We start from the raw sequence: 24558 nt of genomic DNA on the forward strand, positions 1-24558 counted from the left end.
TTTCTAAGTGTTAGTGTTCAATGATTACTTTCCCTGAACTAAAACTTGAGCGTGGTGTGACGAGTGGCTTTTACGTGACTCAGGAGTTAATATAATTGGCTTTGTGATATACTTGTGTCACAGTACATGAGGTGATAGTTCTTGTATGGTAAAGTTACCACTTTGTCCTCCCCAGAATACATAATATATATTATGAAATTGTTAAAAGTTTGTACACTTAAAACTAGAAAATGTTGTTAACAGTTTTATATTACACTATTTTTAAGATTTTAAGAACAGCACAACTGTAAAACCTGATTCAAACAGTTACATAAATAATAGTCATCTGGATAAGACTGAGCTACCTTAAAAAGACTCCCCCAACACTCCCACACAGGTGACTTGGTGAGGCAGCCGTGGCTTCCATGCAAGCCGCTTTGTAAGATACAAAACATTACTAATTGTGTCTGGGGCATGACGGTCCTAGATGAGTTATTGTAGGGCAACAGTAAAGTATAGTAGCTTTTCATAAGCAATTATGTTGATTTGGATATCAATCAATATGAAATGAAAGTATAAAGTGGCAAGCACATGTGTTTCCAAGAAGATTTTGGACATGTCAAGGAATGTCCTTAGTCATCATTGAAAAGTTATTGAAGTGCAACAGTATGTGTGACATCACTTACATCATGCACTTGCAGACACACTTATTATGATGAAGCTGTAATAAGCTGTTATTTTTTTCTTTTTCTGGCAAAAATGTATTACTACCCAAGTCAGCTTTAGATGAAAATGAAAGGCAGCTGTGTAACTGCATCACCAATTATGTGAAATGACCTTGAAATGTTTCACAGTTGATTATAGTTTTTTGTTTTTTTCCTGTGCACTGAACTTACAGGTTGTGAAAATGCAAAGTTTTTTATGCGAAAAGGGTTTCTCTATACTAATGAGATAAGTTTGAAAAAAAAGTTAACTCATATAGTGTACTTTGGTTTATTAGACTTTCTTATAACAGCTGGACAATACGTACATAGGTGAATATTATTTGTGTATGTACATATTGATTTCTGTACATAATTCTTGTATTCATTGATAGTCTCCTTCCATTTTTCCTCCCCGGTGTACTGACACGATATGATTACTTCTCATAGCGTATGGTTTGTGAGGATAAAGTAAGGTTCAATTGGGACATCATCTTCCTTCACTTCCTCACCTTTCCTCATTTAACTTCTAAGTTTATTCATGCAATACTTGTTTGTGTGTTGTTATGACTTTGTATATTTTTCTCATACTTTTAGCCATTGTAAAGTTAGGAGTGCCATTTATTATGTTTCACACACGACTATTTTGGTGGCAAAAAAAATGATATGAAAAGATTCCACAGCAAGCACTTTAATAAGAGATCTCTTTAGGATCAATCATATTATGTTTGCCTTGTATATTTATAGACAATCTTCCCAATTTCATATACTCATGTAATATTTATTTAGTGTACAATTCATTATTGTTATTTTTGTCATAAGTGGTACCACAATTGAGATTCAGAATAACCCTTTTGGTGTGCACTGTAAGAGGTAGGCAGGGTGCCCATTGCAGGGGTGGTGGGGTGATCCACGAGATGTGATTGCCACCACCACACAGGGATGCACGGTGATGTCCCTGCCCTTGGGTGGCAGAACAAGTCACCCAAGTCACAGATTACTCCTAGAACATTCAACAATATTGGGGCATTCTGTGTGACATACAGGTAAAAATTAATTAGTGGAATGGGCATTTCTGAACCTATCATTTCTCAGATGATTAATTTTGGGATAATTGCCGAGTCTTGCATTTTTAACCAAATGAATAATAAAATATCACTAATAGTTTGTCTTTATTATTCACATGGTATTTTGCATGTGAATGTGTGAGGGGGTATATTTACTTATTGTTGTATCCATGCCAATTTTCCTTTTATAAATCACAGCTTTGATAGTTCCACAAGATTTCCTTCTCCACCTCACTAAATCAAATGCCTCCTCTATCAATTGAGGCTTGTACATATTTAAAATTCACTTATTCATGGGATCCATATTTATTTCACTGTTACAGTCTGAGTTTCTTTTCCACATCTTTCTACAAAACATCCAAACATATCTATATGAAAAAAGTTCCCCAGCACCGCTGAGAGAACTGTCACCTCCATGTGTCAAGTCTGAAGTGTTCTAACTGTACACACATGAACAAAACACATTAAATTAGGTGGTTGCATTTTCATTATACTAGAGTTAATCATTCCCCTTAAGTCACAAGCAAGGAGGGAGCTTAGAAATGGACAGTGAAAATCAATCGGCTATAAAAGTATAGAAAATAAGTATAAAAATAAAAAAAGGAGCAAATTGGCTGTCATTATAAAAACTCAGATTTCCCAGACTTATTGATGGTAACCACAGCTAGTAAGGCAAATAGGAGTTCAGCGCCTTCAAATACAAGGCCAAAAGACACCATGATCACCTCCAGCCTCAGCACATATGTTTGCCACAATAGCAGGTACAGAAGTGCAAGGACAGAGGGTGCTGTGAAGATTATTGAAAGAACTACAGACATGAGTGTTTCAGTTAGGTTTCCTTTTTTGCCCATAAATATCCTGACCCACTCAATAGCACCAAAGAAAACCAGGAGGAATACCTCTGCTATGATGTTTCCAGGAGGGTAAGGAAGAATAGACATTTTGAAGATAAGGAGCAGTGTCTCCACAAGGATAAAAGCAACCATGTACCAGCCATTGAGATACAGCAGTATTTGATAGGGCAGGCTGGATCGGCTTGGAGTCGGCAGCATGTTGGTGTCTGGAAAAGCATATGGCACTAGTTATTTTTTATCCTTCCTTCCTCTAGCAACAGATACATTAATTTATTTCCTGTTTTTGTGTATGTGTGAGCATGAATGCACTCTATAGCATTGTTTGATGAATAAGCATTCTTGAGAATAGACTGGCAAATAAGCACTCAAGCACTATCTAGCAACAAGTTTGTCTGTGCTAAACCATGAAACTTGGCTAAACTCTCTCAACCCAACAAGCCATATGTCAGGGCTTACTTTCCAGTATTTAACATTATGATAGACACTTTGTATGTATCAACAGTGAGCAAGTTTGCCTGATACTTTCTTTATCAGTTTAGCGGTTCAGCGTAAGGGAAGCTAACTTTTTAGTTAGTGGATTACCAGTTAGTGAAGCTAACTTTTTGATTAGCGGTGCCCAACACTGTATATTACTTAGTGTACCATAATTGGGACTGTATTTCAATCAAGATTTGGTGTATTTAAAGATGTAAGAATAATAAAAATTAAGAGGGTAAGTCTCCACAGCAGGACAGGGAATGTGTCTAGTGCTGTAGTGAAGTAGGAGATTGCCTGTCATCTCTTGTTTTCAGCTGCAGCCGCCAGATAGTTCCAGCAAAATGAAGGCAGAGTGTATAAATCCTCTTCCATTTCAAGACCAGAGTGCCTCCTCGTGGCACCCTTGGTAACTGGGACCTCGTGGTCCCAGACTAAATCTCTGAAGGATCTCAAGGCTTGTTGGAGCCCCAGAGGTGTTGTGTGCATGACCCATCGATGTGTGGACACGCCCTGCCAATTCACCAATCCAACCTGGGTGGGTGGGGCTTGTAGCCATGGTAGATCATCCACCTGGCTGAGGGACAACTCTTGACTACAAAGTGGAGCAGGTGGGGCTTGTAGCCATGGTAGGCCATCCACCTAAGCCCTCAGCCAAAACCTGGGATAGCCTGCAGGAAGGGCATTCGAGGCAGAAAAGTCCAGCTCCAAACAAAAATGAAGACAGCTACATCTTCATTAACCCGTCCAACCCCATAAGGGAAAATAAGGAGAGAGAGAGAGAGAGAGAGAGAGAGACGCCCCCCACATACACACACACACAAACCTTAGTTGGGTCGCCTTGGCCTGGGGTTGTAGCCGATGCGCTCCTCGATCACCTCCTTCCTGGTCTTCTGGGGCTCCACCTCCACCTTGTCGCTGGTCCTCTTCGCCTCGGCCTCGCCCTTCAGCTTGTTGGTCAGCTCCTGCAGGTCCTCAAGCTTCAACTCGATCTTGGTGGGGTGCCGCCTCAGCATTATAGCAGCTTGACACAGACCCTCTCTCAGGCGCCTTGTTTACACGGCCCAGACCCAGCGTTGCCAGATTATCGTATTCACCACATCGTCTTTATTACTCTCAAACCTCAAACTCTCGTACCTACACAAATAACGATAGAAAATTGAAGTTAGTGTTAAAGCTCCTATTTATTGGTGTTTGTTTGTATGTTTTTGCATTCGTTATTGGTCAGAAACTACGAAAATGCAGTGCAATGAGTACGACAATTTAGCAACGCTGCCCAGACCATGCCCCTGCAATATTCCTTCACTCCAACGGCGCCACAACAACACATAGTGAGGAAAATTAAGTAATACAGCACCATTGAAAACCAGTGTGTGAATAAACAGAAGAGAGGACCGAGAGGAGGAGGACCTAGGAAGGGGAGCGAGCGACATGTTGCTGATGGAGTGGTGAACAACTTGAGGCGGTGATGGTCGACCGGTCAGACCTCGACACCCAAGGAAGAGGCCAATGGTGATAATACCTGATGACACTACACCCGCCTGGAGCCTGACACATCACCCCCAACCAAGGAGATTTGCATAGCCTCCTTGATCTCCAATAAGCTCCATGTTATCATTGTCATCCGGGTCACCCAAGGAATTAGCCTCAGGACCATTGACCTCACGATTCCCCGCCTGAGGAACACGTCACACCGACCACATCACCTTCCAGTAATTACCTCGTTGGACACTAATAGTTGGGTCTGCTAGATATCACAGCCTTTCAAAACCAACATCTTCCTCCTCCACTCCCCAAGATCTGGTATTTATCCAGTATTACACCCACCTCATTACTGGTTGACTCATTTTTGTTGTGTTATTCGTCATTGCTAATCCATAATATCCCAAACCCTGATTTTAGTTGGCGATGAATAAGTTTTGTCATTATTGTCGGATTCAGTTATGGAAAAATTTTTTGTCGGCATCATTATTTCAGAGCACATTCCAGGATGTTGTTCCGGGCAGCGCGGGGGCGTGTTGCTGCCTGCCGCCACACAGCCCGTCAACACCTGTGCACAAGGTCGCTCCAGGTGTCAGCGTTTAGCCTTGATGAAGTGCGGGTACGGTTTGCGCCAAGTCCAACAGGTGAGGTGAAAGTGACGTATGGTTAGCATAGAAGTGACATGCCTGCTGGACTTGAATTTCTTAGTCCAATAAAAGGAGAGGAGTGTTGCAAGATGACATTAATGTGGTTGTTTATATAGAAATATTTTTAATTAGATTTTGAAAATTTGTCTGAAGTATCATTTCTTTGCAACAGTGTCGTTCCCTTTCTGGCCCTTGCCCTCTGAAAACAAGGCATTAGTTGTTAGTTAAACACAATGGAGACATTACAGTTTCAATAGTATGGACTTAGCAGCATCTCTTCATCTGATGACTTAGCAAAGTCTGTACAACAATTTGTTTGTGGCATATTCCTGTATATTTTTTTCCTTTGATGATTATTTTATGTGACTTCTTTCACACTTGTTGCACCACCTCAGGTTACCTGCACTTGGGAGGCTTGAGGACGGCACTCTACAATTTCCTCTTCGCAAAGTCCAACAACGGAAAGTTTATTCTGCGGATTGAAGATACTGACCAGAGCCGGCTGGTCCCTCAGGCCAGCACGAAGCTTGAAGAAATGTTGTTATGGGCTAAAATACCACCGGATGAGTCTCCTCAAGTGGGTGGGCCTGTGGGCCCATACATGCAGTCCCAGCGACTTCATATCTACCAAGAATATGTCAAAAGACTCTTGGAGAATGGGACAGCATACAAGTGTTTCTGTTCCAATAGGCGGCTGAATTGGCTGCGTAACGATGCCATGAGAAGAAATGAGGTTCCGAGGTATGACAACAGGTGTCGGCACCTCTCACCGGCCAATATTGAGGAACTTGAGGCTAATCAAACAGAGTCCTGTATACGATTCAAGGTAATAAATCTATTGGCTCTGGAGACAATGATGATAATTTAATATGAATATTGAAATTATGTAGTTACCAAGAATTAAACTGGTAAACTTCCCTCCAGGAATTCCCCACATGAGGATGGCTCAGCCATGAGTTAGTTGAGGAGAGCATGTGGTTCAACAAAATGGGATGGTATTATAGGAGTAATTAAAGGATGTAAAGGAGGTGCAGTATGGATATGAGAGCTGTACATGTACAATGTGGAAGGGTTGAATTTTAAAGCAAGTTTCATTGTGGCAGTTAAGACAGATTATGAGAATGTAGTATGGTGATTTTGTGAAGAGAGCTTATGAAAGTCAAATTGGAGGGCAGGGGTGGTGGGGAGACCACCAGTAAGTTGGATGATATTGAAGTATTCTTAGGAGGGGAGGTAAATGGAGAGCTGTGTGTGACTGTAGCAAAAAGGGAGTGTTTGGACAGAAAAAAATGGGAACTCCTTAGTCATGGCCACCCACTCAAGGGCATCAGTGCTTTAGATAGATTGGTAAATAGGATGGCCAGGGCAGAAAAGTCTTCAGTCCCTGTTCATACACTACTATTTTGAAATAACAGTTTTATAATAATTGTAGATTTTTTTTTTGTAACCACATATGTTGTGTATATATGTAATAACTTGTCTATGTGTGAAAATGGTACATCACTTTAAAGTTTTCCAATTTATAAGTATGCAAAGAATCTTCCCAAGTACTAATATAGTATGCCATTCAGAACTCTAAAGGATGGTAATGTAGAATTTCATTAGCATTCTATTCCTCTATTTATTCCTTGCAGCTAGAGGCAATGGAAGAACCTTTTGAAGACATAATTTATGGTTCAGTATTGAACAGTGGAGTGGATCAGGAGGGGGACCCAGTGATCATGAAGACTGACGGCTACCCAACCTACCACTTTGCCAATGTTGTGGACGACCACCTCATGGGCATCACACATGTGCTGAGGGGTGTGGAGTGGCAGGTGTCCACACCCAAGCACCTCCAGCTTTACAAGTAAGTGTTGATCAGTGTATAAGTGTGAGTCAAGGGGAAAGAATATGGCTGGATTGTGAAATAGTGATGCATCTTTGTTGGTGAATTTGATAACAGTATGTGTTGCCTGCTGAGCTGACATTAAGGAAAGAGGAGAGAGAACAGGACAACATTATTATTAAGGCAGAAGTTATGAAAAATCTTTTCTTGACCACTTTGTTTGATTTTAGGTTGTGGTCAAAATGTATTTTAAGATTTTTACAAAATATAGTTCATATTTTATGTTTTATGTTTTTTATTTGTGTTTGTTACTGAGCTAGCATGAGAGAAATAACATCCTTCTCCTTCAGAGCTTTTGGATGGAGTCCTCCTGTCATTGGACACCTCCCTCTCATCCTTAACACGGACGGCACCAAGCTGTCCAAGAGGCAAGGAGACGTCCACATTGAACACTACCGTGCCAGCGGTTACTTCCCCGAGGCCGTGCTCAACTTTGTGACGGACATTGGTGGAGGGTTTGAGGGCAGGGACAGCAGACTCCTGTTACCAGTGGAGGAATTGATAAAGAAGGTGAGGGAGTTCTGGTATTTTTTACTGGTCAACTTGCAAAGGAAAGAAGGAGAATTGATGGAAAAAGTGAAGGAACCTTTCAATGCTCAACCATTGCATATCCTGCTTCCCACTGATATGAATATATTCAGTTGTTCATTTTTAAGACTGCCATAGTTCACTCTTCCCTTAATTACTCACAAGCTTTAATTCAGTTCAGGGTGTCCCGGATTACCAAAAATTCTTGTCGACTGGATAAGGAGAAGTTGTATCAGTACAATCAAGTGAACCTTCACAGATGCCTCGAGGATCCCACAGAACTCAAAGTGATTCTCTCTCAGCTCAAAGACCTCCTCAGGAAGACATATGGGGAGAAGTATGTTTCTCTTGTCATTGCTTTTTCTCTCTAAAATGTGAAATAGTATAGTATAGTGCAATTTCATTGACTTATATTATTTGAGGCAGTATATAATTCCTCAGATGTATCTGTTTCAATAATATTGGCCTGTGATTTGTCCAGTGAAGAGCTTAGGTGATGGTGTTGTTATGTATGCAGTATTAAAGGGAGAAAACACTCAATTGTAAAGTGTTTACTGTTTTCTAGATTGTCCACCAGCATGACTCAGGAAAAGGTGCTGGGCACAGACTACCTCATGCAGGTGCTGGAGTGGAGCAAGGAGAGGATTACATGCTTGCAGGACCTTGTGCACCCAGCCTTTTCCTACGTGTGGGTGGTTCCTGATCAGCTGCCTGTTGCTGAACTTCCAGCGATGGCATGTTCTCACGGTACTGTAACGTAATACCTCCATGTTTGTCATCTCAGATTTCTCATGGTATTGCAACTTAAAACTATATATTTTTACTTTTCTCTGTTCACCTTTCAGAAATTATGATATAGCTTGCTGAATGATATATTATTTTTGTATTTGTATTTCTCTATAAGTTCATCTGTTTAAAGGGTAGTTTAAAGATTCTTATATTCTAGCAAAAGTAACATTTGTTCATAGTTTTAATTGACTGCTTGAAAGCCAATAATTTCTTTCCTTTTCAGTGGATGTATTGCAAAGAGTTGCTGGTCTCATTGTTGCTGATCTAGATGCAGATTCTTTCACTAAAGAAAACATTGTAAAACTAGTAAAAAGTGTTGGAAAGGAATACAAGCTGAAGACTCCTGTCATCATGAAGCTTATGAGGATGTCTGTCAGCGGCCTAACTGTGAGTTGATGGCTAAGAATAATTTGTGGGTTAGATGAAACAGCTGCATCATTGAAATTAAAAGTCTTAATTTCATGATGTGTTTCACCATGTGCAGCTCCACTATATGAGGTGTTGATGAATGAGTGTGTGATTGGTCTCTTGAGGGAGAGTTCTGCTGGATACAACTGATACATACTCAGTGTCTTGACTCACCCTAGTGATATGTGTTGACAATGGGTTAATGGCAATATAGTAATAGCAATAGCTAGCCTCTAATAGGCACTGATATGCAGTCATCTGCTTTCTTCGTCTAATCTATGATACAGTTATGTCTCAAAACTTCCATTACCTTAGTACTTGAGATTTTATTAGTATTGAGATTTTAAAGTGAAAAATAGTGTGCTTTTGTATGTGCATGAATATGGTCCTTCCTCTCACTGGGGGCCTGTAATTTCCACTTCAGTTCAACACACAAGGTCATAAATAAAATAATTCAGGTGACCTTTTTCTCCTCTTTGGCACAGGAGGGGCCACCCGTCGGGGAGATGCTGGCGGTGCTGGGGCGGGATGCGGCCTTGGAGCGCATCAGACACGCTGCTCATCTCATAGCAAGCAGTGATACATAGTTTTTTGTTATAATAAAATATTGTTTATGCTAATTGTTTAATGCCTTATTTTGAGGTTCATGCTTTGTACCCTTCCAACTGTCTATAGTTTATTAACAATCTTGTGCAATGTGGAGTATAACTGTCTTTGCCATAGATTGTGTTTGGATTGTAACGGAAGAAAATAGCCTGCTCTACAAAACTTTTAAGATGTGTAAATAATGAGGCATGCAGTAAGTATATAGTGGAAGGAAAAGAAGTGCCACTATTTTGTCCCTCTGAATCTTTAGCAACTTCCTTGGCTTGGAGTTAACAGTAAAAGAGAATTACTTTATGAGACCAACACTGGCACAGTACCCAACATTATAATGGTGTACAAAACAGTTGTTAATCAATGAAGCTTTTGAACAGTAGAAATGTGCTCTGAGGTGACATGTTGAGTCGTTTAAGTGGCATCTTCAATTTTTTTTTTTTTTTTTTTTTTATTTATTTATTTATTTATTTTTTTTTTTTACGTCTTCGCCTGTAGCGCGGTAGGCTTTCTTCAGGGGCCTGGTGGTCGGCCGGAGCCCGTTATGGCGCAGGCAATTTTTATAGTGGCGCCATTTATGCTTGGCTCATATGCTGACCCCTGGAACTCATTCTTGATTCACTTGGACGGTTTCTTCTAGAGTCAGGGTTGATGAGTGGTTTTCAGGACAGCATGTGGGTAGTCTTGGCCACTGGGCGGTGACTGAAAAATCCCAGGTGGTAGCTGGCGGATTCGAACCGACGTTGTCCATGGCGCGGTGAATGCGGCGCCCGCACGCTAACCACTCAGCCACCGCCTACCCATTATTGCAGTCAAAATAATATGTCTTTCTCCCTTTTTTTCCAGCAGTAAGATGTAGACGTAAAAACAGGTCAAGGTAGGGCACGTGCCAGCGGGATGTCATGCGGTCCCGTTGGCGCGGCGGTAAACAAACAGCGGCAGCATGGGGGACGAGGCGCCGCAGCCCGCTAAAAGGCCGCAGTTCGGGACCAGGTTTTTGAGTAGCAAGAAAAATGTATTCGAGCACAATGCGTGGTAAGCATGGGGAGTGTGACCCACCTGTTTCCATGTGCACAGTTTGGGCCAATACCCACTTAGGGTGAGGGGAGAGGTAGCGGGGTGGAGGTAAGGGTTTTGTACTTGTCAGGACTGTGTCGAGCCAAGAGACGGTGCTACCCGGTACAGCTAAAGATAATGTTAGAGGCATACGCCATACTTAAGATTGCAAAGGGTAGGAAAGCTTCAGGGCCTGAGAATTTTTGGGAATTTTAATAATTTTCAAGAAAAATGTATCATTGTATTATTAAGCAAACTAAGTTGGGTTAATATAACTATAAATTAGAAAGTTTTAAGCAACAAAAATTGTATTTCCAGCAGGTTAAGTTAAATTTAAGGAACTTTCAATCATATGATATCCAGGCACCTAGAACAAATTAACAAAGAAAGCCTTTGCTGTGTCTACTTCACAATTTCAGTTTTAACATTCTTCACTGTTTCCTTCAAATCTTTTTCTCCAATTTAAAGCTAATATTCTTATCAACAGTTTAGGTCTTTCTGTGTGTTACCTATCCAGCTTTTCTCTTTCACATTTGTCTCTAATATGCTACGTATGGTATATTTTTTCAGTGCTGACTTACATTTTATTTAATTTCTTAATTTACCTGTATCCCATTTCATGTAGTCTGTAGTCTGGCTAGATGACACTTGTAATGAGGTAATCTGTGTACTATTATAAGTGGGGAACAAGTATGGAAGGATGATGAAAACTCAATTCAGATCACCATGTCACATCAGCCATATGGTCACCAGATTAATACCCAACTATTAGAGTATTTTAAACAGAATGGCACAGTTGATACTATTAGTGGTGAGAAAAGGTTACTTGGATTCATAATTTTGCAGAGGTGCATCACCTCAGTAGCCTGCTGAATCAGGTAGTGCGCAGGCAGCTTGGGTGTGTGGCTGTACGCTTGTTCTGTGATGAAACCAAATACCGAAAGAGGCCACAGGGAGGGGGGAGAGAACTGAAGGACTGGAAGATGGTGTTTGTTCATAACAACTGGTAAGGAAGTTTTAGGTTTAGCATTGCTTTCTTGAGGTAAAGAAAAACAGAAAGGGCAATTTGACATAAGTGATGAGTGTGGAGTTTAGAACAAAATATTGTTAAAATACTGCTATTACATGAGGCACTCACCCACTTCTATTATTTACAGGGATAATGTTGTCTGGGATGAGACACAAGAAGAAGAAGCTAAGGTAAAGGTACAAGAAAACTCGGAAATTTTACTGACAACTGAAGAAATAGCAAAGCTTGAACAAGAGGCCTCTAGTCAGTGGGATGGTTTCTATGGCATCCACCAAAACAGGTAAAAGAATCATTCATACAAACAATATAAATGTCCTTCAATATTATTAATGTAAAATCTTAGAAGTGGTGAGATTTTCATGTCTAACGCATTTGTTCAACGGCAGATTCTTCAAGGATCGGAACTGGCTCTTTACGGAGTTCCCCGAGTTAGCGCCTCACCTGGCTCACACCTTCCCTCAGAAGCAAAACCCGGGTGATGCAGTGCTCCCCCCCAACACACACCACCCGGACGCTGTACAGGGAGGTGCTGGGAACCCAACACTGGAACACAAGGAAGAAGAAAGACGAGAGTCATCCCCACCACCAGAGTGCCAACCATTTGATTCCACCAGCACAAGCAGCCCAAATGACCACACTGCTGCTTCTTGTAGTGCTAGTGAACCTCCAGACAATTGTACTCAAGGGAATAGTGAAGAGGGTGCATTCCCAGGCAAAGATGCAACATTTCGTATCCTTGAGGTTGGGTGTGGTGTTGGTAATACTGTGTTTCCCATACTCAAGACAAACAACAAGGAAGGCCTCTTTGTGTACTGCTGTGACTTTTCAAGCACTGCCGTAGACATTGTGAAAGAATCTCCAGATTATGACACTAAGAGGTAATAGTGGATTGGGATTGTTGGTTGTATTCTGTTGAGAACTATGCTTATTTGTTTATCACGCAGCATGCCTCAGTGGGGTAGTGGTTAGCATGCCTAGCCTTGAATCTGCAGGCTTGGGCTCAATTCCAGCTCAGGTCATTTTTTTTTTCTTTTTACCGGAAAGGAAACTGCTCAAGGGCAAAAAAAAGGAAACAATAATGAAAAAAAAAAAAATGCTAATCACTGCTCATATAAAAAGACTTCAGAGGAGTGTTCATCCTCCCTTTTCAGTCTGGTTGATAAATGGGTAACTGTGGAAACCTGAAGAAAGTAAACTGTGATAACTTAGCTGGCGCACTCACCCTTCGTCCTGAAGTAGTGGGGTTTTACTTACTTCAGGCTCTAAGGCTGAGGTGACACTTCCATACCAATGCACAGGTATATCATATGCCCCCAACTTTACCTTACTTTCATAGCAAGGGTTGTGAAAGAAACGGTTAAACATACAGTATAACAATCCTGGCAATCTGGGGTTTACTAGAAACAGCACTTAATATTTTTAGTTGTAGTCATAAAGTTGGGCCTTACTGCAGTGATTTGAGCATGGTAGTATCTCTGTATCTCATGTAAAAAACTCCCTCATCACAAAATCAAACTATGTATTACTAAGTTAAAATTGCTCAGTGAAATAGCCTTAAATGAAGCTTAGTCCATCCAGTCATATTTTCATGATTGAGGAACGTTATTATCTTTTTTATATTTGAAAGTTTAAATATATTACTTGTTTTAGGTGTCATGCCTTTGTGTGTGACATCTCTAGTGAGGACTGGGTGACACCTTTCCCCAAAGGCAGCCTTGACATCATCGTGTGCATCTTTGTGCTCTCAGCTCTTCATCCTGACAAGTGAGCATTGATCTTTGAGCACACTATGAATATGCATGAGCTGCCATAGTAACTAGTGTGACATTTTATTTGTGAAAGTTTTGATTTCATGCTATTAAAACTAAAAAAATTTATTCCACTTGAATTCTACTTCTTAATGTACATTTCAGCAGCTTTCCACTTTGGTTTCTGATATATCTTCAGTATATATTCAAGAATACAACATTTAGTAATGTATATTTGCCCCTCTCCGTGTCCAGGTACCCACAGGTGGTCAGCAAGATGGTGGAGTACCTGCGGCCGGGTGGCTTGATACTCTACAGAGACTACGGCCGCTACGACTTGGCCCAGCTCAGGTTCAAGAAGGGACGCTGCCTTGATGATAACTTCTATGTGCGAGGAGACGGCACAAGGTGTTACTTCATCACTCAAGGTTGGAATTGATTTTTACTCAGTATGAATGTTGTTTTGCAAAGCTCTGTAGAGTTAGGGCAGAGAGTATGGCATGATAGTAGTGGTCCTAATGGTAAATCATCAGGGCAGAGAGCATGGGTGTGAGGCAGAACCTTCCACTCCACTAGCTATCAGCACCAGTAGCTGGCAGACGGGCAGATATCTGGTGCTCAGTTTTAAAAATGATATCTTACACTGAATGATATGGATTAATGTCAAAATGTCAGGGATTACATGTCAAAACAATAAAAAAGTTGAGTATTTTGAAATGTCGAAAGAGTGAAATGTTGTATAATGAAGGGTTGAATAACAGGGGGTTCCTTTGTTAGGGTGCTGAGATACATTTGCTCCACACCAATCACACACTGTAGAAGTAGTGTGTCTACATTTTGAGTTTAAGAGTGTTGTGTTTTTCTTCAGAGGAGGTGAGGGAGCTGATGACGGGCGCCGGCATGGAGGAGGTGCAGAACCTGGTGGACCGGCGACTGCAGGTCAACCGGGGGAAGCAGCTCACCATGTACCGGGTGTGGGTGCAGGCCAAGTACCGCAAGCCCCTGCCCCCCAGCACCGAGGACACATAGAGCGCTGTAAGGTGATGCAGGGACGGTGCTTCTTAAGGATATTCGGGCACTTTTAGCATAACTGATGTTCACATTTTTTTAATACATCTCCAGAGCCCCGTCAGCGGTAGATGCTATCAGGTGGTTTAAGTTTGTCATTCTGTCACCAAAGTGGGCGTCAGATCCTGTCAAGTTGCCCCAACTTCTGCAGGAAGGTTTGCTTGGAAGGCTGTGTTGGGGCTGAGGGTGTTGCTGCCCAGCAGGTCCTCTAGGGTTGGCCTGTGAATGTGGAGTCTGGTTAGGGATGCTCTGAGGTTGGTGTGGAGGGAGTGGAATCTTGGGCAGTGGAGGAGGAGGTGTTCTGGTGTGTCGGGTTGTGCGGGGCACCATGGGCAGTGTGGGTCCTGGACTATGTTCAGTCTGTGCAGGTGGGCATTGAGGCAGGTGTGGCCAATCCTCAGGTGGGTGATGGCTGTGTCCAGGGGACGACTAGGGGAGTAGGTCCGCCGGTGCTGGGCAGGGGAGTGTCCATACCGTCCGAGGGTGATCTGTCTGAGGTCGGCTGTTATACTGTTTTTTTCAATACAAATTTTGCCTTCCCATCTATGTTGTTTACTTTGTCAACAGGGTTCTGATGATGATGATGATGATGATGATGATGACAAACATTTCTGAGGACAATTTCTGTGTCAACAATTAACACACACATCAGGAATAAAGACAGAGGAACACAACTCCCATCACTTAACATCTGCCATTCATAACCTAAGGACTCTATACCCTTCAAGGCGGCGATGAAAACAAAAATACATACGCAACTTTATCTTAATATATACTGGCAGTCATGATGGTAATTGAAGAGAACCATTAATATCCTAGCACCAGACAATAGAGGTTAGTTACATACTAAATTGTAAGTAATAAATTGTCAAGTTACATGAAGAAGAATATTGTGTAAGTTTTCAGGTGTGGAGTCAAGGAGTAGGTTGGAGGGAGGTTGTTGCATTGTTGATATGAGGCGTTTTGATGTTTGATATGAATTTCTGACATAGGTGATTTAACCCGGTAGCAGCAACGGGCCAAATTTGTGGCTTTACCGTGTAGCAGCGACGGGCCAAATTTGTGGCTTTACCGTGTAGCAGCGACAGGCCAAATTTGTGGCTTTACCGTGTAGCAGCGACGGGCCAAATTTGTGGCTTTACCGTGTAGCAGCAACGGGCCAAATTTGTGCCATGATGATTTTTTCTCATTTTTCTCGCTTAGAGGGACCATTAAGAAAGATTATCCCCGCTGCTACCGGGTTAAACAGACTGAAGTTATTGTTTGCTCATATTGTGACCTCTACCGTGCTCCAATTACAACTTTTTGATTTTGCTCATTCCACTTTTGATACTCTTTTATTTTTTTGATTTCTAAGGTGAATTGATAGCTTTTGACAGGTTTCTCCCTAATAAGAGGTGGAAAAGAGTGCTGTGAGGGGCAGGCAGGGGCAATATATGGCCCTTCATGCTGTATTTCAAGCTCTCCTTTCCCAAGAGATGTCACTTATTGCCAACTGGAAAACCAACGGCAGCTTTTAATCATTTTAACTTCTTAAACTCTACATACTTCACTTCCATTCACTTTTTTCTTGGCCTGTTTCCGTCATGCTAATACTAACAGGAAATATGTTGGATGGAGCCATTAATTAAGCCATCGAAGCGGTAGTTCAATTTTAATTATGAAGCTCCATGGTTTTTTTAGCCATCAAAATGAGTACCTATTTATTGAAGAGAGAGAGAGAGAGAGAGAGAGAGAGAGAGAGAGAGAGAGAGAGAGAGAGAGAGAGAGACTGGTTGGAAAAAAAAGTTGACTAATGCAAGTTTTTAGCCTAGTTACAAAAATTACATGAACGAAATAGCATAGAAAACGGGATAAAAAAGAACTCAAATTTCGACTAAGCATTGCTCTAGTGCCTACACACATAACGGTGGAAAATTAGAGTCAGCGTTAAAACTCTTATTTATTGATGTTTCTTTGTTTTTTGCTGTAGGTATCTCGGTCAGAAACTACGAAAATGCAATGCGGTGAGTACGACAATTTGGCCTAATCTGGCACCGTTGCAGCGCCGAGCACGTGGCGACTGGCGAAGGTAAACACAGTGAGTTGGTGTCTCGGGTCGAGTGAGACATTTGGACAAGGACAAGGTGTTTTATTGCTGTGTGGAGGGTCACGGAGAGAAAAAGTTACGATTACGACGAGGCGAGGTGACTGGAGGACATGGAGAGATTGGTAAGAGGTCAAGTGGTTCGTATAATAAGCTGTGATATTGGTAAGAGGTCAAGTGGTTCATATAAGAAGCTGTGATATTGGTAAGAGGCCACGTGGTTCATATAAGAAGCTGTGATATTGGTAAGAGGTCAAGTGCTTCATATAATAAGCTGTGATATTGGTAAGAGGTCAAGTGGTTCATATAAGAAGCTGTGATATTGGTAAGAGGTCAAGTGGTTCATATAAAAAGCTGTGATATTGGTAAGGTCAAGTGGTTCATATAAGAAGCTGTGATATTGGTAAGAGGTCAAGTGGTTCATATAAGAAGCTGTGATATTGGTAAGGTCAAGTGGTTCATATAAGAAGCTGTGATATTGGTAAGAGGTCAAGTGGTTCATGTAATAAGCTGTGATACCTGACCTGTGTTTGCGGAGGGTTTGGTCAGCACTTAGACGAGGATAAGGTCAAGGTGTTTTATCAATGTGTTGAGCTTCACGGAAAAAAGAGTTAGCATAGGGCGAGGCGAGAGGACTGGAGGACGGGGGCACACCTTCACGGCTTCACCTGGCAAGAAAAGTCAGAGGTCAACATGTTCATCTAATCATTTGTAGAGGATATGGTCAACACTCAGACGAGGATAAGGTCAAGGTGTTTTATTAATGTGTAGAGCTTCACGGAAAGAAGAGTAAGCATTAGGGCGAGGCGAGGGGACTTGAGGACGGGGGGCACACCTTAACCTGGCAAGCAAGGTCAGAGGTCAACATGTTAAGCTGTAGTACCTGTCTGTCCGCCATATTTTCAAACATTTCGGATCCCAAACTCAAAGATATGACAATTAAGGCTTTCGTAGGAGTTGTAGGCACATGAGCAGCGGACTTTTTTTTTTCATTATTTCCTTTTTTTTCGCCCTTGTCTCTTTGCTTTAAAAAAAAAAAAAAAAAAAAAAAATCCAGGCCTAGTTTTATGACCACGAAAAGAAGAGGTAGGCTAAAAGTTGCATGCAAAAGTTAGTTATTAAATACTTAAATTAAAAGTATTCTATAGGTATGGTTTAGCCCCCCCCCCCACCCCCCCTTCTTTTTTAGCTCAAGGGGATCGGTAAACGTCCCTGGTTACCGATAGCCTACTCCTCGTCTTTTAGCCTACTCCTCATCGTCTTTATAGCCAACCATGCCTTTCTCTCTCTCTCTCTCTCTCTCTCTCTCTCTCTCTCTCTCTCTCTCTCTCTCTCTAAGGTATTAATTAAGGATGTGCTTGGAGAGATAATGAGGCTGAAAACTTGTCTGTGTATAAGACGACAAACAGACAACAAGTTCACCCAAAACGGACACAAACTATATTATAACGTGGATGAAACATTTTAGGCGTTACGTGGTTGAAATTTTAATATTGGCCTTGCTGTATACGTCCTGTTATTGCTGTAGGTGTTTGCGTTATGTTATTATTATTATTATTATTATTATTATTATTATTATTATTATTATTATTATTATTATTATTATTATTATTATTATTATTATTTATACTACCACCACCACTGCCACTACTACTACCACTACTGCTGCTACTACAACTACTACTACTACTACTACTACTACTGGTACTACTACTATTGCGGTTTCAACAGCTTTTATGTCATGAATTTTGCAAGTGATTTTTTTTTTTGTCCAGAATTTGATTAACTGTTAATTTGTGAGAAACATGGATGCGGACAGTTACCGTAAAGCATTTTAATTTTGGCTCGGAAATAAACGGTTAACATTAATGCAAATTGTTTTTTACTCGTTACAATTTGGTATTATTATTATTATTATTATTATTATTATTATTATTATTATTATTATTATTATTATTATTATCGTTGCTGTTATTATTATTATTGTTGTTGTTATTATTGTTATTATTTTGTTAGCTATCTCGTTCTTAATCTTCTTCCTTTTCTCTTCTTTTTAATCTATGCTTTCCTTTTCATTCTCGTTTTTATTCCTCCTCCTCCTCCTCTTCCATCTTCTCCTTTCCCTAATCATTATCATCATATTTTTTTTTTACTTCTTTTCTCTTGTTGTTTTGTTATTCCTTATATTCTCACTTCACTACTACTACTACTACTACTACTACTACTACTACTACCACTACTACTACTATGCTCTTGTTACTCTTTCAATATGTAGGCAAAATTCATTGTTATTAATTTTAAGATCAATTCCAAAGCTCAACTCTATCGAAACCTTTCCTCCTTCAGGCACGCGAGGAAGAGGCTGTCGCAGGATCATCGACTCACCGCCCCGCAGAGAGGAACACGGAGACAAGGTATGTAGCTCGGCCATTTAATTAGGCAGCCAGGTGTGCAGGAGGTATATTAATTATGTGGAGGTGTAGGCGTGGGGGAAGAAGAAGAAGAAGAAGAAGAAGAAGAAGAAGGAGGAGGAGGAGGAGAAGAATGTGTTTTTTGTGGATTGAATGTCAGAATTTTCATATTTATTCAGCAATCACGAAGAGAGAGAGAGAGAGAGAGAGAGAGAGAGAGAGAGAGGTCATATACATAATCCTTTACACTTATAATTTAGACCCGTATCCTGTGTTTCCCTCCTCCTCCTCCTCCTTCAGGGTCGCCGGCAGGAGGAAATACACGGCGATTCTGAATCAAAGCGGGGAAAAATTTGTGCCCGGAGGCGGAGGAAAGATATTTTGCGGACGGGCCTTTCCTGCGCCCTCCTCCCCTCCCCGCGCCATCTAGGAGCGGGGGGCGGAACTAGGATGTCGAGGGGAGTCCTTTGTGGTAGTGTGTGTGAGCTGCTGGAGGAGGAGGAGGAGGAGGAGGAGGAGGAAGGGGGCGTTATGGTAAATGAGAAGAGGAAGAAGGGTGGATATGGTGAACGAGAAGCAGGAAGAGGAGGAGGAGGAGGAGGAGGAGGAGGAAGGGAAGTTATAGTGAAGGGGGAGGAAGAGGAGAAGGACAGAGTATGGTGAAGGGGGATGGCGAAGGAGGAGGAGAAGGGAAGAATGGGTATAGTGAAGAAGGAGGAGGAGGAGGAGGGGAAGTATGGTGAATGAGAACGAAGAAAAGGAAGAAAAGAACAGGGGGAATGGTGAAAGGGGGAGGGGAAGGAGGGAGGGAATGGTGTAGAAGGAGGCGCTAGTGTGGAAGAAGGAAGTCACTATGTCAGTTTTGCCGGCGAAGAGGAGGAGAAAGAGTTGGAGGAGGAGGAAGAAGAGGAAGAGGAAGAGGAAGAGGAGGAGGAGGAGGAGGAGGAGGAGGAGGTTAATATATATATCCTGTATCCGCGTCCTTTTGTATTAGATGAAAATCGAGGAAGTTTTGCGCTGAGAGAGAGAGAGTAGGACCCCTTATTTTCCTCCATTAGTTTGTAACGAAATTCATATAACATTACATTGAAGGAAGGAGAAGAAGGAGGAGGAGGAGGAGGAGGAGGAGGAGGAGTCACGTATTGAAGGAGGTAGTCTTGGTGATGGAGATGAGTCGCTGGAGATAGGAAGGGAGATAAGGAGGAGAAATAACAGTGAGATGGAGATAAGTGAGAGACTGAGGCAGATGATGATGGAGGAAGATACTGGAGGAAAGGAGGAAGAGAGAAGAGGAGACGGAGGGAAAGAAGAAAGAGAGTAGAGGTGGAGGAGAGATAAAGAAGAGATATAGAGGGAGAGGAGGATGGAGGAAAGAAGGAAGAGATAAAAGATGGAATATGGAACTGATGAAGAGAAGAAGAGAAGGAGAAAAAAATGGAGGAAAGAGGAAGAAGTAGAAAGAGAAGGGAACAAAGATATTAAGAAATGAGGGTAATTGAGGAAGAAGATAAAGGAAGAGGAGGAGGAAGAGGAGGAGGAGGAGGAGGTAAAGCTCTCGTGTTGTACTTGGGTGGGAGGATGAGAGGCTGGACGTGAGCTTGTAAGGAGGAGGAGGAGGAGGAGGAGGAGGATGAGGTGTGTGTGTGTCTGAAGAGGTCGAGGGTCTGCAGAACGTGTGGTGTTACAGAGAGAGAGAGAGAGAGCGCAACAGATGAATGATGGCTGGTATATAAGAACACCCTCTCGTGGCAGAGACAAAAGAAGTTAAAAGTTATGGCTTACAACTCAGGTGGAAGGGAGAGGAGGAGGAGGAGGAGGAGGAGGAGGAGGAAAGGGTCAGAGGGATGGAATGAAAAGCAAATAGGAGAGGAAAGAAAGCGAATGGTAGGAATGGGGAGAGACGAAAGGATAAAAGACGTGAAGAAGTTGAAAGAGAGGAAGAGAAGAAAAAGGGAGGAAGAGCAAATATGAGGGGAAAGGAGAGAGAAAGGAAATGATAGAGAGAAGGAGAGAGGGAGAGAAGGACAAGAAGAAGAGGGTGACAGGAAGGGAAGGGAAGGAAGGGAGGGAAGAGAAACGAGTAAATAGAGAGAATTAATAGAATGCCATAGCAAGGAGATAGAATAGAATAGACAAGGAGATAGATGAGGTTGAATTAATATAGTAGAGAAATATATAAGTAAAAAAACAAAAGAAGAACAAAAGTTAAACGAATAAAGGGGATAAATAGAAGATAGAAGAAAAAGATAGAAGTAATACTGAGATAGAAGTGGATAAATATAAAATAGAGAGAGAATAGAGGAATAAAAAGGAGATGAACAAAAGGAGAAATAGAGAAATAGGTACCACATAAAAAAAGGAATGATTTAGGACAATGCAGAAAAAGTTAAAAGCCAGGAATTTCAATGAACAAAGCTTACTAAAATTGATGAGAGGGGGGAAAAAATAATAAAAGTCAGATACATATTTATATTATTAATCTTCAAAATTGATGAGGCAGAAGAATTAAAACAACAACAACAACATCAATCTGCTCCAATCTGGCAACTTCTCTTAACTCTTTTCATAGGAGCAGTGATTTGCGTATTTTTTTCATTATTGTTTTTTTTTTTTGCCCTTGAGCTGTTTCCTTTACCATAAAAAAAAAACATTGATTACATTCTTCTATTCTTTCTTTTCTTTGCATATTTTCATTCTCCTCCGTCTTTTATCGTATTGCTATTCCCCCTTCTCCTCCTCCTCCTCCTCCTCCTTTCTCTAATACTCCTTCTTTTTTCTCTTCGTGACAACTAAGCGAAAACTGACCCCAAGCGCGTGATGAGTGTATGAGTGTATGCAATGAAGGAATACTGGCACCGGGCAGCCTGAATACTCCCTGACTTGTATGTTCGTAAGTGGTAGGTTTGCGAGGCGTCTTGAGCGAGGAAACTGGCAGAAGTGAGCTATTATTATGCCGTTTTCAGCGTCCAAGGGGAAGATACTGGAGGAAAGGAGGAAGAGAGAAGAGGAGAGGGAGGAAAAGACGAGAGGGAGTGCAGGTGGAGAAGAGCGCTAAAGAAGAGATAGAAACGAGGCTATGGAGGGAAGGAACATGGAGGAAAGATAGAGATAATAGGAGATGAAATATGGAACTGATGAAGAGAGGAAGAAAAGGATAAATAGTCAGAGTAGGAGAGAAAGAGGGTAAGGTAGAAAGAGAAGGAAACAGAGAGATTAAGAAATTAGGGTAACTGAGGAAGAAGGTGGAGGAGGAGGAGGACCCAAACCGGGCTAACGCAGTGCACCTCTTGACTATATGTTAGGTTAGGTTAGGTTAGGTTAGGTTAGGTTAGGTTAGGTAGTTCCCCAGTTTGCTTGTGTCCCCGAAGATGTTGCGTTATGGATCTGTTGTTTGTATTGTTTTATTGTTGATGGATGACCTGAGTTGACCTGGACTGACCTGAACTAATCTAATCCCATGTTATCTAATCCCTGTTATCACCTACTTGTTTATTTTTCTTCAGCTTCGGAGTCATTGTTTTCTTTTGTTTGATATTTTGGTTTCAAGTTAACATATATAGGGTGCTCCTGACCTTGCCCTGTGTTTCCGTTATGGTCTGAGCGTTCGTTTACTTAATATGATGAAATGCGATGGGCTCTATATTATTCGAGGGCGTGAAAACTCTGATCACCCAAAGAAATATTCACGACGTCTCTGACAATAATCACTGTGAAGAATATCAGAAAAAAAGACGAGTATTTTTTTTTATAAGTCTGTATTTTCTTGCGTTAGGTACTTAAAGAAACACAACTGGCTCTTATGTTTTGCCACTTACGTATGAGAGGAACATCGATACACATAACACTCATCACGGGCTTTCCATGTGCTCTGTCACCTACATATAAGACAAACAAGATTAAATATAATAACCATATACTTACCACGAGGTTAAGGTATATTTTCCCACCTTCACTCGAGATAAAAAAAAACCAATATATTCACCTCTTCCAGCGCCTTTGATGATGGTAAAACTTAAGGAACACACACACACACACACACACACACACACACAGCGATCTTAGTTGGTTCAAAGCACTCGATATGATTCTTGTTTTTTCTGTTCCATTTTTTGCCAAGACGTCGAAACAAAGAGACGATGCAACACAAAATAAAAAGTTGTAGAATAAATAAAAAAAAATGTTTCACAATGGAGGAAAGAGGCTGTCCACCCTTTGTGCTGGAGGAAAGGGAGGGAGGGAGGAAGGGAGAGAGAGAGGGAAGAAAAGTGAGGGAGAAAAGAGCAGCGGGAGGGAGGAGAGGAGGAAGGGAAGGAGGGAAACTTTTAGGAGAGAGAGAGTGGAAGAAGAAGAGAGAGAGAGAGAGAGAGAGAGAGAGAGAGAGAGAGGAATAAATAGTACACACACACACACACACACACACACACACACACACACACACACACACACGTTCAGTAGCTGCATAAGTTAACGTTAAATTCCCCGCATACAATAAACACCAAAAAAAAAAAAAAAAAAAAAAAACCACTAAATTATTTCGTAGTTCATTCAGAGGTGGGAGTCTCCTTATTTATTTATTATTATTATTATTATTTTTATTTATTTATTTACTTTTTTACAGCAAAGGAAACAGTTCATGGGCTTAAAAAAAGAAAACAATAATGAAAAAAAAGCCCGCTACTCACTGCTCCTAAAAAAGATTAGAGGAGTGGCCGAAAGAGAACTCAATTTTCTTTCATGAGTTAAAAGGTACATTGAATTGCTGAAGTATTTAAAAAAGTCGTATGCTAACATAACTATATACTCTATACTTCACATGTTCAAAGCTTACTCTTGGTTAGTAATTCTTAAGTACATGATAGTTATATAAGTAGAATCTGAGAAGCATACTCATTTATATACATACACACATTTAAAAGCAATACTGTACTGTTAATCTTGTTTAGTGGATCATAACTACTACATTTAACGTCGAGATAATTATATATAGACTGTAGAGAAGCGTTATGGAAAGGATGTTGAGGTGGAGATGGAAGGATGCGAGGTATAGGATGTGCAGGAGATGAGATAAGGATGCTGAGGGCGAAGTATAGGATGTGCAGGAGATGAGATAAGGATGCTGAGGGCGAAGTATAGGATGTGCAGGAGATGAGATAAGGATGCTGAGGGCGAAGTATAGGATGTGCAGGAGATGAGATAAGGATGCTGAGGGCGAAGTATAGGATGTGCAGGAGATGAGATAAGGATGCTGAGGGCGAAGTATAGGATGTGCAGGAGATGAGATGAAGATGCTGAGGGAAGATGTGAGAAAGTGCGGGTGAGGTAGAGAGAAAAAAGATAAGGTTAGGGTGTTAGAGAATCTTAGAAATATGAAAGAACAGAAGAAAATGTATGCGTCTGTTGTCTCTTGGGTAAGTTAAGTTCAGTTTTTATGGCCCTGTTTCACATTCTAACACAGCAACATTCATAGGCTTCCAAACAATGCTAAATACTACGAACATTTCCCGTGTATTGTGTTTGGTATTCGTATTAATACTCACAAAATTCGAGGGGGCTATGCAGGAAATCTCTTTAGCATCGTGTCGAGTTGAAAATCTGACTATTGTGAAAGTATTGGATTGCATAGTTTGGTTAGGATGCTTTCAGGAACACTTTTGGACTAACTATAACATACCTTAGCCTTTAGAGAGCTTAGAGAGCCTTAGCTTTTAGGAGCAGTGAGTAGCGGGCTTTTTTTTTCCCATTTGT

The 24558-nt window shown here is 41.2% G+C and overlaps 2 protein-coding genes across 6 annotated transcripts; both read left to right on the top strand.

Moving 5' to 3' along the window:
- Positions 1-4398: 4398 nt before the first annotated feature.
- LOC126983046 (probable glutamate--tRNA ligase, mitochondrial) lies at positions 4399-9433 on the top strand. Of its 4 annotated transcripts, none has more exons than XM_050835489.1 (9): positions 4399-4878; positions 5053-5201; positions 5600-6030; positions 6839-7053; positions 7383-7602; positions 7797-7957; positions 8186-8367; positions 8633-8796; positions 9303-9433. In XM_050835489.1, exons 2-9 carry the CDS (start codon positions 5066-5068, stop codon positions 9402-9404), a joined length of 1611 nt encoding a protein of 536 aa, XP_050691446.1. In that variant the 5' UTR covers positions 4399-4878; positions 5053-5065; the 3' UTR covers positions 9405-9433. The 4 variants fall into 4 exon arrangements, with proteins under 4 accessions (XP_050691446.1, XP_050691447.1, XP_050691448.1 ...); XM_050835490.1 differs by having other exon boundaries at positions 5065-5201; XM_050835491.1 differs by having other exon boundaries at positions 4399-4787.
- Positions 9434-9931: 498 nt separating this feature from the next.
- Positions 9932-14858, top strand: LOC126983047 (tRNA N(3)-methylcytidine methyltransferase METTL2-like). Of its 2 annotated transcripts, XM_050835493.1 has the most exons (7): positions 9932-10449; positions 11317-11476; positions 11628-11780; positions 11887-12378; positions 13151-13264; positions 13504-13676; positions 14117-14858. In XM_050835493.1, exons 1-7 carry the CDS (start codon positions 10428-10430, stop codon positions 14275-14277), a joined length of 1275 nt encoding a protein of 424 aa, XP_050691450.1. In that variant the 5' UTR covers positions 9932-10427; the 3' UTR covers positions 14278-14858. The 2 variants fall into 2 exon arrangements, with proteins under 2 accessions (XP_050691450.1, XP_050691451.1); XM_050835494.1 differs by lacking the exon at positions 11317-11476 and having other exon boundaries at positions 9934-10449.
- Positions 14859-24558: the final 9700 nt, after the last annotated feature.

The sequence above is a fragment of the Eriocheir sinensis genome, chromosome 52 (assembly GCF_024679095.1).
Source record: "Eriocheir sinensis breed Jianghai 21 chromosome 52, ASM2467909v1, whole genome shotgun sequence".
In the NCBI taxonomy this organism is placed as follows: domain Eukaryota; kingdom Metazoa; phylum Arthropoda; class Malacostraca; order Decapoda; family Varunidae; genus Eriocheir; species Eriocheir sinensis.

Coding starts and splice junctions, on each gene's coding strand:
- LOC126983046 (XM_050835489.1), top strand. CDS start 5,066: ATGTTGTTCCGGGCAGCGCGGGGGCGTGTTGCTGCCTGCCGCCACACA. Junction 7,958..8,185: donor AGGAAGACATATGGGGAGAA/GTATGTTTCTCT, acceptor ACTGTTTTCTAG/ATTGTCCACCAGCATGACTC. Junction 8,368..8,632: donor AGCGATGGCATGTTCTCACG/GTACTGTAACGT, acceptor TTTCCTTTTCAG/TGGATGTATTGCAAAGAGTT.
- LOC126983047 (XM_050835493.1), top strand. CDS start 10,428: ATGTATTCGAGCACAATGCGTG. Junction 10,450..11,316: donor GTATTCGAGCACAATGCGTG/GTAAGCATGGGG, acceptor ATAATTTTGCAG/AGGTGCATCACCTCAGTAGC. Junction 11,781..11,886: donor TATGGCATCCACCAAAACAG/GTAAAAGAATCA, acceptor GTTCAACGGCAG/ATTCTTCAAGGATCGGAACT.